Source organism: Epargyreus clarus, unplaced genomic scaffold (assembly GCF_041222505.1).
Source record: "Epargyreus clarus isolate Ecla_fem2 unplaced genomic scaffold, WU_Ecla_fem_2.2 ptg000021l, whole genome shotgun sequence".
NCBI lineage: Eukaryota > Metazoa > Arthropoda > Insecta > Lepidoptera > Hesperiidae > Epargyreus > Epargyreus clarus.
In genome coordinates this window covers 12,931,048-12,947,919 of record NW_027332228.1, presented here as the reverse complement: position 1 = coordinate 12,947,919, position 16,872 = coordinate 12,931,048, and the positions used below count along the sequence as shown (strand labels likewise).

General features: G+C 39.2%; 1 protein-coding gene across 2 annotated transcripts in view; it reads left to right on the top strand.

Moving 5' to 3' along the window:
• Positions 1-16,462, top strand: part of Papss (3'-phosphoadenosine 5'-phosphosulfate synthase) — a 49,415-nt gene extending 32,953 nt beyond the window's left edge. For both annotated transcript variants that reach the window (XM_073084676.1, XM_073084675.1), the window contains exons 4-14: positions 8,453-8,590; positions 8,932-9,051; positions 9,525-9,665; positions 10,565-10,627; positions 11,962-12,201; positions 12,626-12,781; positions 13,308-13,413; positions 14,013-14,155; positions 14,660-14,821; positions 15,316-15,424; positions 15,779-16,462. In XM_073084676.1, coding sequence (XP_072940777.1) covers positions 8,453-8,590; positions 8,932-9,051; positions 9,525-9,665; positions 10,565-10,627; positions 11,962-12,201; positions 12,626-12,781; positions 13,308-13,413; positions 14,013-14,155; positions 14,660-14,821; positions 15,316-15,424; positions 15,779-15,888 — 1,488 coding nt within the window. In that variant the 3' untranslated portion in view covers positions 15,889-16,462. The remainder of the gene's footprint in view (positions 1-8,452; positions 8,591-8,931; positions 9,052-9,524; positions 9,666-10,564; positions 10,628-11,961; positions 12,202-12,625; positions 12,782-13,307; positions 13,414-14,012; positions 14,156-14,659; positions 14,822-15,315; positions 15,425-15,778) is intronic.
• The last annotated feature ends 410 nt before the right edge of the window (positions 16,463-16,872 follow it).

The window sequence follows — 16,872 nt, the reverse complement described above, 5'->3', positions numbered from 1 at the left end:
ATCGCGATGCCGACGAGTGGGAAGAAGGATACTACATTGTAATTCTCAATTATATTTCAGATCACCATTCATAAAATTATAATCAGACTTCGCTTACAGGTAAGCTCGTCTAATTTTCAATTATATTTCAGATCACCATTCATAAAATTATAATCAGACTTCGCTTACAGGTAAGCTCGTCTAATTTTCAATTATCTTACTAAGCAAATTTACACATTTTAAAATTTATATGATACACGTGATTTCAATAAATTAAATCCTATTATGAACTACTAATATTTATTAGCATGATTACGATTTAAAAACAAGTTTTTTGTAGCGATGGTGATATTTTTTTTGAGACTGTTTTTGTTTATATTTTTGTTGTTCATTTTCGTATTATATACATTTTGTAAATAAGTTTTTTTATTAGTATGTAGTTTCGCTAAGAAAACATAACTTCAATAAATGATTTTTTTGTTTGTCTCTTTGGCCATGCTAATTAAAACAGCGTAGTAAGTCTTAAATGGAATTAAGTTTATAGGATACCGTAGGGTATTCGTTTACCTCGCCAAGAAAATTACGTACGTACTTATGTTTTTTTTTTCTGTTAACTTATTATTAACCGACTTCAAAAAGGAGGTGGTTATCAATTCGGCTGGTATCTTTTTTTTTTATGTATGTACACGAATTACTCAGCCGTTCGTGGACCGATTTTAATAAATCTTTTTTTATTGTTTAGAGACGAGGTTCTGGAGAAAATGAGGAGAACTCCTCCACCCAAGTCGGCGCTCATATTAGACACGCTGTTTACATCGTTATCCAACGAAATATATTGAGCGCCGACTTCAGAAATATGTACTAAACCAACATTTATTTCAATTATTTTTTACTTTGTAGTGACATAGAAGTCGGTTGTATTCTTTTATTATTATTATTTTTTTTCAATATTATCCGCATCTAACCATATTTGAATATTACGAATTTTCGTAATGGTAGAGGATATGGTAGTGTGACGTATCGGGAGAGGTGCCGGTCGACCGAAGAAAACCTTCCAATGTTCTTATCTTTCAAATGCGTATATTTCCATAGAAGCTCAGAATTCGACTGTACATAGTCCGCAAATCGGACCTATATTTATACCCCGAATTAAGGTACGGAACGCGCGACAGGTCTCACTAGTAATATGCCTCTGTAGGCCAATGGCGTGCGAGCATATACCTATCTCGCTTCACGCGTCTCTTTCTGTCTTTCGGACCTGTCGCGACGTGTCCAAGGATAATTCGGGGTTCACAAGGTTACAAGGTTATAATGGTGACACGTGTAACTGGCACGTGTAACTGACACGTGTAACTCTTTTCGTTACTATTTATATTTTAATTATTTCTAAAACTATTCTAACTAATAAAACAACCTATTCTATTAAATTACATTCTTATAAATATCCCTAATACCTAATATAGATTATCTTTTATTTTCAATTAAAACTCTTATTATACATAACTAATTCTAACGGGTTGAAGACGTCGCTAACAATCTCCCCCCAGTGTTCGGCGGTCCGGACACTCCATCCTCAGGTGGCGGCGTCTGGTTCACCACGATGAGTCGGGACACCGGTCGGCGCAGCGTTCCGCCCCTTGTTCGCACGTCGACGATGCGGATTCTGCCGTCAGGCCCAGGGAATGTCTTCTCGATGACAGTGGCGTGACTGCTGTGCAACAAATGCCGATGATAGTGCTCTATAATGAGCTGGGTTGTGTGCTCCCTCCCATCAAGGATCGGCAGTCCTTTTCCATTCGTTTCGATCTTCGATGTCCGGCTCCGGAGTCGAAGAATTCCGTCATCGTTCAGAGTGACGTCCACATTTCCCAACCGGCTGGAACGTTCGATTGGTTTATTTCGTTTCATGCTATTTATTTCGCGTTCGAATGCTTCATCTTGACTGTTTCTTATTAATGTCGCTTCTGCCTTCTTTAAATACTTGCGGTCGATACACAGGTGAGTTTCATTAGCCTTCTTTTCGGAGTTTTCTTTGTTGCATTTCCTTCGACACATGTCTATAAACATATGAACCCTGGCCGTCGTCCTCAAAAGGCGCCACCAATTACTGAACTTGCGAGGGTCGAGCAACTTCTCTTTTTCATTAACGGCGGCGATGGTGCAGGCACTCTTTTTCTTTATTTCAGAGTCATCTTCTTGTTTCAGTGTCTTCTTTACGGGCCAGTCAGATTTCGGACCGTAAAGGAACGCGGGACCTCTGAACCATCTTGCCTCTTCGTTGAAGTCTCGTAGGGTGTTCCTAGTCGCATCATCAGCTGGGTTGTCCTTGGTGGATACCCACCTCCATTCGTTCGGCTTAGAGAGTTCTTCTATGGCGGCGAGTCTATGTGCAACGAACACCTTGAATCGTTGTGGGTCCGCCTTCAGCCATTGTAGAACGGTCGTGGAGTCCGACCAGAATACTCTACTGGTAACAGTGAGATCGGTTTCTTCGCATACGGACGCAGCCAGTCTTGCACCCAACAGAGCAGCTTGTAGTTCGAGGCGGGGAATCGATGTGGCTTTCACTGGGGCCACTCGCGCCTTCCCAGCCATCAGCCTGATGTTGACCTCCCCGTTGTCAGCTGTTGACCTCCAATACACGGCGGCGGCGTATGCGGTTTCACTGGCGTCGACGAAGGTGTGTACTTCGCCCGATCTCGTTGTTGGTGCTAGACATCGAGGTATCTTCAAGCAGCTCAAGGACTTGACGTTCCCAGCGTATTCTTCCCAGGCGCGATGCTGTTCCTCATTGACTTCTTCGTCCCACTGGACTCCGGTTCTCCAGAGGTCTTGTATGATTCTTTTCCCCATTATCAGGACTGGGGTAGCGAGTCCAAGCGGGTCGAAGGTAGACATTACTGCGCTGGTGACTTCTCTCTTCGTGGGCTTCTTGTTGCCATTCTTGACCTCCAATGGTGTGTTTCTGAGACCGACGTTGAAGGCTAATGCGTCTTCTTGTACGAGCCACCTCATACCTAATGTTTTCTCTTCTTCTTGGCCAAGTCTTTTTTCTTTAATATTCTCGTTCGCGTCTATCTTGGCTAAGGCTTCTTCTTTATTGCTGGCCCATTGCTTCAATATGAATCCAGCCTTCTTGTGCACTTGATTTACTTCGTCAGCAACGGATGCCGCCTCTTCCGTTGTAGAAAAGCTCTGTAGGTAATCATCCATATAATGGTTGCGGATGATTGCTCGGGCTGCCCTCGGATGTTCCTTTGCATGTTGCTCCGCGTTGATGTTCTTTACGTAGATAGCCGTTGCTGGAGAAGACGCGGCGCCGAAGATTACAGACTTCATTCTATATTCTTTGGGCTTCGATCCTCGGTCTTCACCTCGCCAAAGAAAGCGTAGGCTGTCGCGGTCTTCCTCTCTTATCTGGATTTGCAGGAACATTTCTTTCACGTCAGCGACGACTGCTACGGGCCCCTCTCGGAATCGTATTAATACCCCAAAGAGAGATTGGAGTAGGTCTGGTCCTGGTAGCAGCGCGTCGTTCAGGCTCTTCCCTTCATGCTTAGCGGCGGCGTCGAATACTATTCGAATCTTCCCTTTCAATGGATGTTTCACGGCGAAATGAGGAAGATAGAAAGTCCGGCCCATTGTGATGTTCTCCGGTGCTTCTTCGGCGTACGCGCTCGTCAAGAGGTTACCTAGTTGCTTGCTATATTCTTCATTGAGGGTTGCGTCTCTGTCCAGTTTTCTTTCAACACCCAGCAGCCTGTTGCGAGCTTGAGTGTAGTTATTGGGCAACCTCTCGTCTTCAGATTTCCACAGAAGCCCGGACTCGTATCTTCCATCTGGTAACTGCCTTGTAGATTCTTTAAGTATCTTCAACGCTCGTTCATCTGCATCGTTGCTAGGACGTCGTTCTCTTATTCCAATTGAGTCTAATTCGAAGTGCTTCTTAATTAATTCTTCAAGTGATTCTTCTTTATTATTTATTCGACAATGGTTGATGAAGTGAACTGAAGGTATCCCGGTGTGGCCCCCGTGAAGTACCCAACCCAGGCTTGTGAGAGAAGCCACAGGTTCGCTTCGTTTCCCTTTCACGATCTTCCTTGAGACTATGAGGTCCCAGTTGTCCTGACCGATGAGCAGTGCGGGCCTTCCTTTTTCATATACTAATTCATTCTTTAAATTCTTCAGATGGTCGCATCGTTCAATAGATTTCCCATCTACATATTGAGGTGACAACTTCAGTTCTTCAACGGTGCGCACGCCTCTCAAGGCTCGTTTGTCCCTCCTGTGTATGCCTCTTATCTTCAGATCCATTTTCTGTGACTTTTCTTTGGTGATTATTTTCCCACCGACGGTTTCCAATATTAATTCTTTTTCTTCCCCCGTGGCCCCAATGCGTGAGGCGATGGAGGCGTCCAGCAGGGAAACCGTTGAGCCCTCGTCTAGTAGTGCTAGTACGCGGGCTGATCCTTTGGGTCCGTAGATATCGACAGGCATCATCTTCAAATAAATTCTTGCCCCATCCGCTGCGGCGTAGACGGGACGAACATCTTCTATTTCCTTTGCTTGATTACAGGGGGACGGTGCGAGCTTCTGTTGTTGAGTAGACGGTGCTGTTGTGCGAGTCAGCTCCGAGTGCAACAACGTGTGGTGCGGTCTCTTACATTTTCTGCACGGCTGTGCTTTACAATTCGTTCGTACGTGTCTCAGTCGCAGACACTTGAAACATAAACGCTTCTGTTTCGCTATTTCCCATTTCTCATCGGTTGTTGCTTCCTTAAAATTCTTGCATTCGGTGAGCCAGTGTTCTCCATTGCAATGGAAGCAGTTCTTCTTATATGGTTCCGATGACGTTGCTACAATGTGCGTTTCTTCTTCGTCATCTTGCGTTGTGTGGACAGGGAATCTTCTTTGCCCGAACCTCTTCTTAATCAGTTCGGGCGGTGCAAACGATCCACACAAATCAGCTTCAGAATTGAGGAACTTCTTAAGTTTCACCAGTTCTGGTTCATCGTGGCCCATGCTGGCGTTGAAGTCGAACCATCGATACCGAAGTATGGGTGACAGCTTCTCAATGACGACTCTTGTGATCTCCGGTGAATATAAATACTGGACTTTCTTCAAAGCTTCTATCGTTGTAACGGCGTTGCTGACTTGACTCGCGAATGCGCAGATGTCCCTGGGTGCGTCGCTAATACGGGGTAAGTCCTTCATCCTTTCAACTTCTGCGAGAACTAGTTGCTCTGGTCTCCCGAAACGACGTTCTAACGCGGCGAGGATTTCTTGAGGTTCTGACGATGCGAAAAGCAGGCTTCGTATTGCTTCTCTGGCGGCTCCCTTTATTGTTCTTCTTAGGCGAGCCATGTTCTGTACGTCGTTAAACTGCTCCGCGCTGTCCATATATGACCTCTTGAAAGGCAGCCATTCTTCGTTAGATCCGTTGAAGTCGGGTAAGTCCCATACCTTATGAGCCGCAGGCGTTGGTTGCGTTGTGCGCGCGGCGATGATAATGGCGTCGGCGAGTTCTTTAAGTTCGCTCTTGTGTGAAGGTACTTCCTTTTCATTCGGGGCTTCCACGTAAGACGCGGTGTGTTGGACCCATTGTTCGATGTGCGAGTGACGTTCAGCTTCGAATTCGTTGTCTACTTCATCTTCGGAGTCGCATTGTGCAAGTTCCAGTTCGGTGCGTGCGAGGGCTGCGGCGGTCTCCGCGGCCGCTAGCTGCTTTTTCTGAAGTTCCACTTGTGCTCTGAGTTCTGCCTTGCGTGACCTTGAGGATCTGGTCGTCCGAGGGACCACGGTGTCTGAAGACGCGAACGGAGGGACGCTAGGCCTTCCAATGTTCTTCAGATGCGTGTGTGGTTCGTGGTGCGGGATGCTCGCGGGTGCGGGCATCGTAGTCGCGGGATTCGTGGACACGCTGCGTGCGGGCGCAGTCGCGGTCGGTGCGGTGCGCGTAGTTCTACTCGTCGTTGTGGTCGCGGTCGCGGTCGTAGTCGTAGTCGTAGTCGTCGCGCTCGGTGCCTCGGTCGCGGTGGCGTCGGCGGCGGCTGCGGTCGCGGCCGTCGCGGCGCGCGTTCTTCTTCCATGCGTCGAGGCGGATGCGGCGGTTGAGGCGGTGGCGATCGTGTGACGAGATGTGGACGTTGACGCAGTCACGGTGTCCGTAGGTGTGAAAATCGACCAGTCCGTTCTTGATTCTTCTGAGCTTCGTTCTTCCTGCTTGGAGCGTGACGGTGACCTTGAACGAACGGTAGGCATCTTCGGTTTTTTCTTCTCTTCCCTATCCGACGTAGAAGGACCAAACAATGTGACGTATCGGGAGAGGTGCCGGTCGACCGAAGAAAACCTTCCAATGTTCTTATCTTTCAAATGCGTATATTTCCATAGAAGCTCAGAATTCGACTGTACATAGTCCGCAAATCGGACCTATATTTATACCCCGAATTAAGGTACGGAACGCGCGACAGGTCTCACTAGTAATATGCCTCTGTAGGCCAATGGCGTGCGAGCATATACCTATCTCGCTTCACGCGTCTCTTTCTGTCTTTCGGACCTGTCGCGACGTGTCCAAGGATAATTCGGGGTTCACAAGGTTACAAGGTTATAATGGTGACACGTGTAACTGGCACGTGTAACTGACACGTGTAACTCTTTTCGTTACTATTTATATTTTAATTATTTCTAAAACTATTCTAACTAATAAAACAACCTATTCTATTAAATTACATTCTTATAAATATCCCTAATACCTAATATAGATTATCTTTTATTTTCAATTAAAACTCTTATTATACATAACTAATTCTAACGGGTTGAAGACGTCGCTAACAGGTAGGGTCCATATTTTAACGATATCATTAAATATATTCGCAACGATAACGAGCGATAGCGTTGAACTCATTATTAAATGAGGTAGTTATGATTATTGTGACGCGAGCTAGTAATATCGGGATAAAGCTGTTTTTATGATAATTTCATGCTCAGGACTGGCCTTTTAGGGGTAGGCCTATTACAATCGCAGCTCTGGTGTTATCCAGGAAAAGTGTAATACTGAAAGAAAATGATGGATTCAGTATATTCATGGATGATAGAAATATCTTTAGGAATATATTTATTTATTTATTTATTAAAAAGTCGCACCAACAAGGTGAACACTGATGCATACAAATTATTTTGATAAAACATTGAGAGATTTTTTAAGTGCCACCTCAATTACAGGTGCGAACAGCTTGAGCAACTACATACTAAACGATATTTTATAGTTATATTCTAAAATGCTATTAGGAAAAAAATGTAAAAAAATAACAATATTCAAAAATATATATAACGTAATTTTGCACTACCAATTTCCACATATTGATTTTTTAAAATGCACCTCGTAGTTTTCCACGACGCAAAACGTAACGTGAATGATGTCGAAAGATGTCGCGTATCGTATGAATGTTTTTAGTCGCAAAAAGTCGGAGAATTGCTTTGATGTTCCGCTGACAGAAGCACTTGGCTTCTGACAGTGGAACCTAGGGAACCTAGGGCAACGAAGGAGCGGAGGACCTAAAGCCCCACAATTTCCGTCAAAATTTTTCAAAGAGATATTACCGGCAAATAAAATTACTTTATAGAATTATTTCAAACAATGTAGTAATAAATTAAGCACAAAAATTAAAAAAAATGTTGACCTATAGAAATTTGGACATTTTTCATCTGTATTGTAGAGGCCATGTGTATTGGCCCCACCAGCCCTTCTCCAAAATCGGTCCTACACACGACTTATGCAATCACTGACCGGGCTCAATGTAGCCTAATATTTGTTATTGTTCTCAATTCCCAAACGCTAGAAACTTGCACTTTCATGAACTCATTTTTTAATAAGCTACTTTATGAATATTATGTTACGAGCCAGAAATAGAGAGTGAAAAGCTTAGTTTTTGTTTCACTTTAGTCTTTATTCCTTTGTATGACGATATCAAATGCTTTGTATGTACATTCTAATGTAGATTGCCCGTAATTGGCATAGTTTATGATTTGATTCCACAGATTATTCTATTACCTTGTACACTGTTTGTGTAGTTCATGATGAGGTAGATACTGTAACTATGCATACATTATCTTACCTATTAATCCAAATAATGCTTGAAGTACGTTGTAATTAATCTGTATTTAATAGTCTTAACACTAACTAAATTAAAAGGATCGCAAAATCAATAAATGTCCAATAAGTGAAAATATTTCATAGGTATATTATAGAATATTCAGGAAGTTACATAAATATGCTTTTTTAAAATCACGCCGACGTGAAGTTTAATTACGTATTTATTATATATTTTTCGGAATTTTCCAACCTACAATACCACTAGGTATATTATTAAAACTAATATATATCAAAAAAATTATATATATATTTTCACCACTAAAACATGAGTATCTTGCGAGATTTAAATCATGGTCTAACAGTTTTGCATACCCATTACAGGATAGAGAAGTCGCCCGTCGAATCCATACGGATTCTGAGCTGCCGTTCTTCGAAGTGTTCATCGACACGCCGCTGGAGGTGTGCGAGCAGCGAGACACTAAGGGACTCTACAAGAAGGCTAGAGAGGGACAGATTAAGGTAAGTCAGTACCACAATTCTTAACATGTCAGTTTGTATATACAAAATATAGAAGCTTAAAAAAAAATCTTTGACTACCCATCGTTATGAATGACACTATCAGATGTTGGAAAAATACAGAATGGGTTCTTTTTCCAATGAAATGAACTCGTTCGATTAGCCCAGGTAGTGAAAAAGATTTTTAAAAAATCTAATGATGCGGTTTTAGTTCTTTATCAAAATCTGCTTCGTTTCTTCATTCAGCATTTTTCGATATTTCTTATAGTTTCTGATTTGGCCCTGAAAGCCCATTTGATATCCAACGATTGCAACTAAATAGTGATTAAAAATATGTGTTACAGGGTTTCACAGGCATCACCCAAGAGTATGAGCGTCCGGACGCACCCGAGTTGGTCATACAGACAGTGGGAAACACTGTCGAAGAATCCACCATGGAGGTGGTACGCCTACTCGAATCACAGGTGAGAAATCTGCTCTAATACGAACTCTTATCTTTGCTCTAAACTTAATATCAATAATTAATTTATATGTTTATAATTTTATCTTTATAATTTTATGTTTATAATTTATATGTTTATAATTTGTGTAAAATAAAAATAAGAAAAGAAGGTTCAGTAGGTGCCCTAGTACGACCTATTAAAGTTGCTTTATTCTTATTATTATACGTTAACTTACAGCTGTCCTGCATTATGTAGAATATACATAAATAAATGCATGTATTTCTTCATAAAAATTTAAATATTTTTTTTAATACATGAGTGCTGAAGAAAGTTTAAAATAGTATTAATATTATACACTTGTATGTCATCTTGATGACATCTATAAACGACAGAAAAAATGGTAGTAGACATGTGTCAATTATCTAAGTCCTATTAATTCAATGATCCATGATATGGTCCTTAGAGCCGGATGTACAATATTATCATACTTTCAGGGTATTATCCCCCGCTTCGAGTCCTACAACACGACCGTAGAAGAGCTGTTTATTGACGGGAACAGATTGACCAGTGCTATTGAAGAGGCAGCCAAATTACCGAAGATTCAACTCACTACATTAGATCTACAGTGGGTTCAGGTATTTAATAATAAATTCGTAATCTATGTTCAAGAACATTGTCTACAAGAAGTCTTATTACTAATAATACATAGTATAAATTTCTAGTTTAAAGTGTATGACGGCTACGGAGAAAAAAAATAAAAATGAGCAATAAAAACTTGAGCATTTATTTCTAAAATACATTAATTATTTTTCAACGTTAATATTTTTGTCTTTATCCATACTATCTATACCAAATCAAACCACTGTTCTTTGGTATACTGCAAAAAAAAAAATAAGGTATTATTAAAGCATGAGCGGAAATTTATTTTTTATCTTTTGTACACATCTAGGTCACATTTCGAATGATTTATGATTTTGAATGTTTTATATAGAAAAAAAATAACATAACTTGCACAAGAAATACTTAATATGTGTATTTACAAATGTATACTAAGTGATAGATAAAACATAGGAGTTATTTCAAGCGGGTTTTCAATCTACTCATTGACTCGACTTATCCTTAAAAATATGACGTTAATTTTTGATAAGATTTACCATTAAAGTCCGCCAAAAACCTAATACCCTAAATAATAATATGATAAGGTGGAAAAAATAGTGAATCTTGGTAAAACACATGCCGGGTTTCATAAGATATTTCGCCGGCACTTTGATGTCTTTAGTGGGGGACATATTGCTGCATTTTTATTGGGATTTTTTCTGTTATTTGTTTTCTTTTTATTATTTTTGTTTTACCACCTGTGATCATGAATTATTATAAACTTTTATGTTCTTCGTTTAACCATCCACCCTGTATATTTGTTACAAATATGTTATTATGGTTTTTTCACAAATGTGTAAAAGTTTTGTAAGATTTTGCCACTGGTATCTACTTTATTTATTTATTTTGTTATTTTTTTGTTTGTTGTAAATTCCAGGTTTTGTCAGAGGGCTGGGCCTATCCACTAAAGGGATTCATGCGCGAAACTGAATATTTACAAGTAAGTTACAATTTGATCTTTATAATCGTCGCTGTCGTTGACCGCTATAGCAACAAATCAAAAAATGTAAAAGGGGCTCCTCATACAAAAAACCGCAACTTTTCGGCGTTTTATATATTTATATAATAAATGGCTAAAAATCTAAATTAAATAAAAAATTGATGGACGGAACCCTCCGTGTGCGAGTTCGACCCACCACTTGTCCAATTATTGTATACTACGTACAGGACTATCAAGTCGAGCCAAACAAACAACAAAGTGTAAACCTAGTAGTAGTAAGTTTCAGAATAAAGTTTACACTATGCAATGTAATGGTAAATGTACTGAACACGGAAGTATTACGCTGGCCATTAGTTCCGCCTGTCGTATAAATAGCACTGTATACTAATGACTAACTGCGTAATGTGAGATAATTATGTTAATAGTTGTTTTTATTGTTATTATTAATGAATACCTTTCTTATGTAATGAATGTAACAAGTGACTTTTCATTTCGTGATTTAAAGTGTTCACTTTTGTTCAAATTCATATCTTGCGAGTTTTACCCAATTTCCGATATCCGATTGAGCTCAAATTTTGCATGCTTGATATATATGCATTACAAGGATCTGATGATGGAATTAGTATGCGGCCATGGGTACAGGGGTCTAATATACGTTACAGAAAGGGTATGGAAGCTCAGTAATAATTACATTTAATTCAACGCGTAACTCCATCGGGTTTGAACTTATGATTCGTTTCCTAAATAATCTAGTGCTTGTAGGATGTGCTCGTTTTTCGATTGATTGAATACTATAAGTTCATACACTTTTACGGAACCACCGCATGGAATGTATTCCATATTGATTGCGAAACAGACAACATGACGTAACATAAAGCCTGTTGTCGGTTTCGCAATCAGTTTTTTCACTGCACTCCCCACTACACCTATCACAGATGTCGCTTATCCATTTCTATGCGTCGATTTTCGTGTGACGGGTGGGTTAAAGATGCGATGTAAAGCTTAGTTCACTGAATATTACTCACATTAGGTGCATTCGTCTATCAATTAATCTTTAAGAATGGGGAAGGGTTGGAGTGGGAGGCGAGGGTACATATATAAATACGAAAATCTTTATTTGTAGAATAAGGCGTATACATTGGTGTTATAGTCAAGAATTGTCGCTTATTTTGCCATAAATGGCGTACAAATATAGTTTTGAGTCGCATTTTTTAAATTTTAGAAAATGGTGGGAGAAAGAGGGGACATTAGGAAGGCGAAGTCATCTTTCTTGAAGTCTGTTAAAATAGTTCATACCAAAGACTGTATTTAATCTACAATTCGTTAAATTTCAGTCCTTGCATTCGAACTGCTTCACTCTTCCCGACGGGGGCATAGTGAACCAGTCTGTCCCAGTGGTGCTCCCAGTGGACACTGAGGTGAAGGAACAGTTGGCGGGGGCGGGTGCTATCGCTCTAGAGTATAACGGGAAAGCAGTTGCAGTGCTACGAGCGCCTGAGTTCTACCCGCACAGGAAACAGGAGCGGTGTGCTAGACAGTTCGGGATATATCACACTGGACATCCGTATATCAAGGTTAGTTGAGATTTCATGTAAATTAAGCAGCAAGTGAATGTGCACTTCCTCCGCTTTAGGTTGCCTATTGATATGTGAAAGTTTCGTTAAAGTTAGTTCAACTAATTCTATGATAACAGTGTTCAGATCGATAAAACAGTTTAGAAACTCTTTTTCATTAAATATTTATGATTAATCTACATATTGTTTCGTTGTACCCGAAAAATAGAAAGACGTTGAGTATTGCTAGTAGTGTGGACTCTAATTTTAACCCAAATATTTCTATGTAGAAAATGATTCCCTACTTTGACATTTTAGTGTGAGAGGGGCTTAAGCCACAGTTCACCCCAAATCCAACAGAGAATTGATACATTTCACGCATCTTGCTAAACTTCTTTTGAAGGTTATGGATAGATTAATAGTGCATACTTTATACAATTTCTAGATGATCGACGAATCCGGCGATTGGTTGGTGGGCGGTAACCTTGAAGTGTTTGAACGTATCCGTTGGCACGATGGGCTTGACTCGTACCGTCTAACGCCCAATGAGTTAAGAGCAAAGTTCAAGGAGCTCAAAGCTGACGCCGTATTCGCTTTCCAGGTAAGAAATTAAAATACAAGAATATGATATATAAAATATATATTATAAATATAAATTAAATAATATAGTGAAATAATATAAATTAAATTTCCTGCTCAGAAATTATGAATATTAAAAAGTTTAAAAACCCAGACCTAGATCAGTAATTGAAATTTATCATGAATGCTTAGTTAAGGGTCGAAATATTTAAAGGTTTGAACACAATATAATTTTAAATGTTACCTGTAGTTAACAAAGAAGGGCTGCTTTCATTGGGCACTTTCTTAATGCACTTTAGAATAATATATCGTCACTGGAAGTATACAATTCTAGCAATAGGGCTGCTTTGTGTTAGACTTTTAACCTTTCCAGTGACTAGTACACTAGACATATGATTAGTAATTATGATACTCCGTTTAACCGTGCTATTCGATGTTAAATGAGAGATAGTTTCAAATGGTGTTTTTTCATTTCATTTGAGATAAGTTTATTAAGTGATAGTTACATATGAGGGATAGTGGTTTCAAGTGGTGTTTTTACTGTTCAGCTCCGCAATCCAATCCACAACGGGCACGCCCTGCTGATGCAGGACACACAACGGCAACTTGTCAGTAGAGGTTTCAAGAAACCTGTCCTACTGTTACACCCTCTAGGTAAGAATATTTGTAACATTTTTTTTATATTAGTCGAAGTTTTCTAAGTATCTGGCATATATACAAGTTCCGAACTGAGACTGTGGGAGCGCGGCCGCTCCCCGGGCATGATCACCTAGCCCGGCGGGAGATCTCCCTTTGCCAAAGTTACTTGTTTTCTTATTTCTAATTACGTCCTTCTCTCTCCCTCTCCCTCTTTCTTTCTCTGTTTGTTGTTTACTATTTTTAATTACATATTTACTCTTGTACAATTATTCACGGAATTATTAATTAACGCTTTTGTTAACTATTTATTTTCCTCAGTACTACCTTATTTATGAAATTTATTTCTTACCTATTTTATAAACTTACATTTTGGTCATTTTATTACATATATTACTTTCATATATTCGTTTACCTATGAATAATACTGCTTTTTACTTATTTTGTCTCTCTCTTATTTTTTTCCTAAATTTTCCCCTTTTCCTCATACTTTTCTTACAGCATTTTTTTCGAACTTAATTATTTTATTTTTTTACCAAATAAATCACTCAATAGTGTGTAGTAGTTACTAATTATATTATATTTATTTAATTTATTAACCAACTTATTTTTAACAGGTGGTTGGACGAAGGACGACGACGTACCTCTCAACGTTCGTATGCAACAACACCGTGCGGTGCTCAATGAGGGTGTGTTGGACCCGCGAGCCACTATCCTCGCCATCTTCCCCTCGCCCATGATGTATGCGGGACCCACTGAGGTAAATAACCGTACCGTTGTAATGTATATTGAAAGGTGGTAAAGTCATTACAGGTTAACCGGAGTGGTACCATCGCTACACCTATTTCTAGCGCGCAGTAGTGCGTCTTGGCTGAAGGGTGAGGATGACGACAGATTAATATCGGGTGATTTTATCAAGTGTACGTGCATAGAAAAATCTGAAATTATAACAGTAGAAGATAAATGCTGAAGAGAGTTACGAGCGTAATTTTGTTGAAACTTAAAACTGTAAAAATTAAAACTAAAAAAGACAAATGTAAAAATAAAATATCATATACATAATATGATAGGCGTAAAAGGTTTCGTATAGTATACATATTGCGTGCATTCCCTGAATTTGTTGGATGTACAGTTGTGCTTCTACACAAGAACGTAGAACATTAAAAAAGGCACACGTCCTGTATTAATCATCAGATAAATTGTGGTATGTCCTAACTATATTCTTATTCAATTCAACATATTCCCTCGTTATCGTCATCACCAGGTGCAATGGCACGCGAAATGCCGTATGAACGCGGGCGCTAACCACTACATAGTGGGGCGCGACCCCGCCGGGCTGCCGCACCCGGACGGCGCCGGGGACCTGTACGACCCGCGACACGGTGCCATGGTGCTCAAGATGGCGCCCGGGCTCAATGACCTCGAAGTAAGTTTGGTTGTTGGGTGGTAGATGTAATAATGTTATTTTACGTTGTGTTTTAACGGTAGAGTCACGTTATTTCATGTTATAGTGTGATAAGGTTGTGTTATAGTCACTTCAAGTCCTTTAAAGCTGATAGAGTTACAGTAGTCGTAAGTATTACTGTGTTTGGAGGTTAGAAGTATGTGTTAAGAAATACGTAGTTATGTTTGCTACGCTTATGTTATTATAACAAGCCTTCTTATTTACATCCTCCATGTTACTCCAAAAAGAGGTTAACAATTCTCAACTTTGTTGTTGTCGTCTGAGTTGTCGTTGGGTCTATTCATTTTAATATAACTATGAACTAAATATCAACTAAAAAGGATTATGATTATCTGCGCATACAAAATCGTGAGTCGTACTAATCGGCTTATATTTAAAAAAAACCCATAAATTTTTTTATGAAACACACAATATAATTTTATTTGTGGAATTATACTTTTCTTTCTTTTCTTTAGATCATTCCATTCCGCGTGGCCGCATATGACGCCTCGGTTGGCAAGATGGCGTTCTTCGACCCTACCCGCAAGGAAGACTTCGATTTCATATCCGGAACTAGGATGAGAGGTAAGTAATGTTATGTAATATGTTGAAATATCTAGAATTCGAACCTGCTATTTCCATCGGTTACATAGACATAATATCCATACCAGACATTTAAATTCATCACATTAATTTCTACCTGACCAAGTTCGAATTTGAGACCCTCTGCACGTCACAAAATGTAACGTGATTGTTTTGTTCCTGTTTACCAGGTTCGTGGGCTAACACAGCTTACTATACGGACACAAAGTTTCTTTTATTTATTGACAACTTTGAGTACCTGAGAAGATCTGAACTCAGCAATGGAAAGGAATTGAGTGATTGAATGCATGAAGTAAACTTAATCATTATAATGAATTACTTAATATTTGTTCTCAGGTCTGGCCAGAGCAGGCAAGGAGCCTCCAAAAGGCTTCATGGCACCCTCTGCGTGGAAAGTTCTATCCGAGTACTACCAGTCTCTTAAGTCAAAAATGGAAACTAACTAAATGAGAACATATCAGAACAATTCCTGTATTCCACTTGACGATCGAAACGATAGTGTCTGTTGCTCTCTCATATTTTATCGTGCACAGAATAGCACGCGTTTAACCATCGTTGTCGTTAAGTGGAATATGTAATGTACATCGAAATATGTATAATTGATAAACATTAAATTTAGTACATATTGTGTAAACATAGTGCAATGGTTCCCAAAATTATGTTTCTTTAAAGCTAATGGTGCAATAGATGTATTGAAATGTAGTATTACATTCCTCATATATTTTTACCTGAAGTACGGTAGTATATTTGTGTAGCATATACACATTCCAATCTTATGGTGGCTTTTATATAGATACTTTATTAAATTAAGTTGATTTTTTCATTTTTATTTTTAAACTGTGACATTTATTTTGTATTACTATTGTAATTATGATCGGTTGACTCCGTTTGACGAAATGTATATGTTGTTAAGTTGTAAAAGGTTTACTAAAGTGTTGTATTTTGATCCTAATGAATGGTGCTTAAAAAGCTAGCAGATTTATTTAATTATTATACAATAATAAAGATAATATGAATGCATTATTGATGTTTTATTTTTTAAGGCAAACTATTTTGAGGTTTACAATTATTGACCTTTTGTGATGATGATGACCTGAAGCGGACGGCGGGTAACCGCTGGATCAAGACCGGTCGGAGTGGCGTAGATTAGGGGAAGCCTATGTCCAGCAGTGGACTATTAAAGGCTGATGGATGGATGGATGGACCTTTTGTGTATTTATAAAGATTACAGGACTACATATATTTTGAATAACATACCTACTCGATAGTGAATGAAATTATTTAATTCGTAAACAATAATTTTATTTACGTCAGAATGTTTACCACATATTATTCGAGCATACCATTAAGAGCGGGTTGGTAAACGCGTATTGTGACCTTACGGTCGCTTGTATTGTGTTTAAGTATATCGTCATATTAATATACAAAAT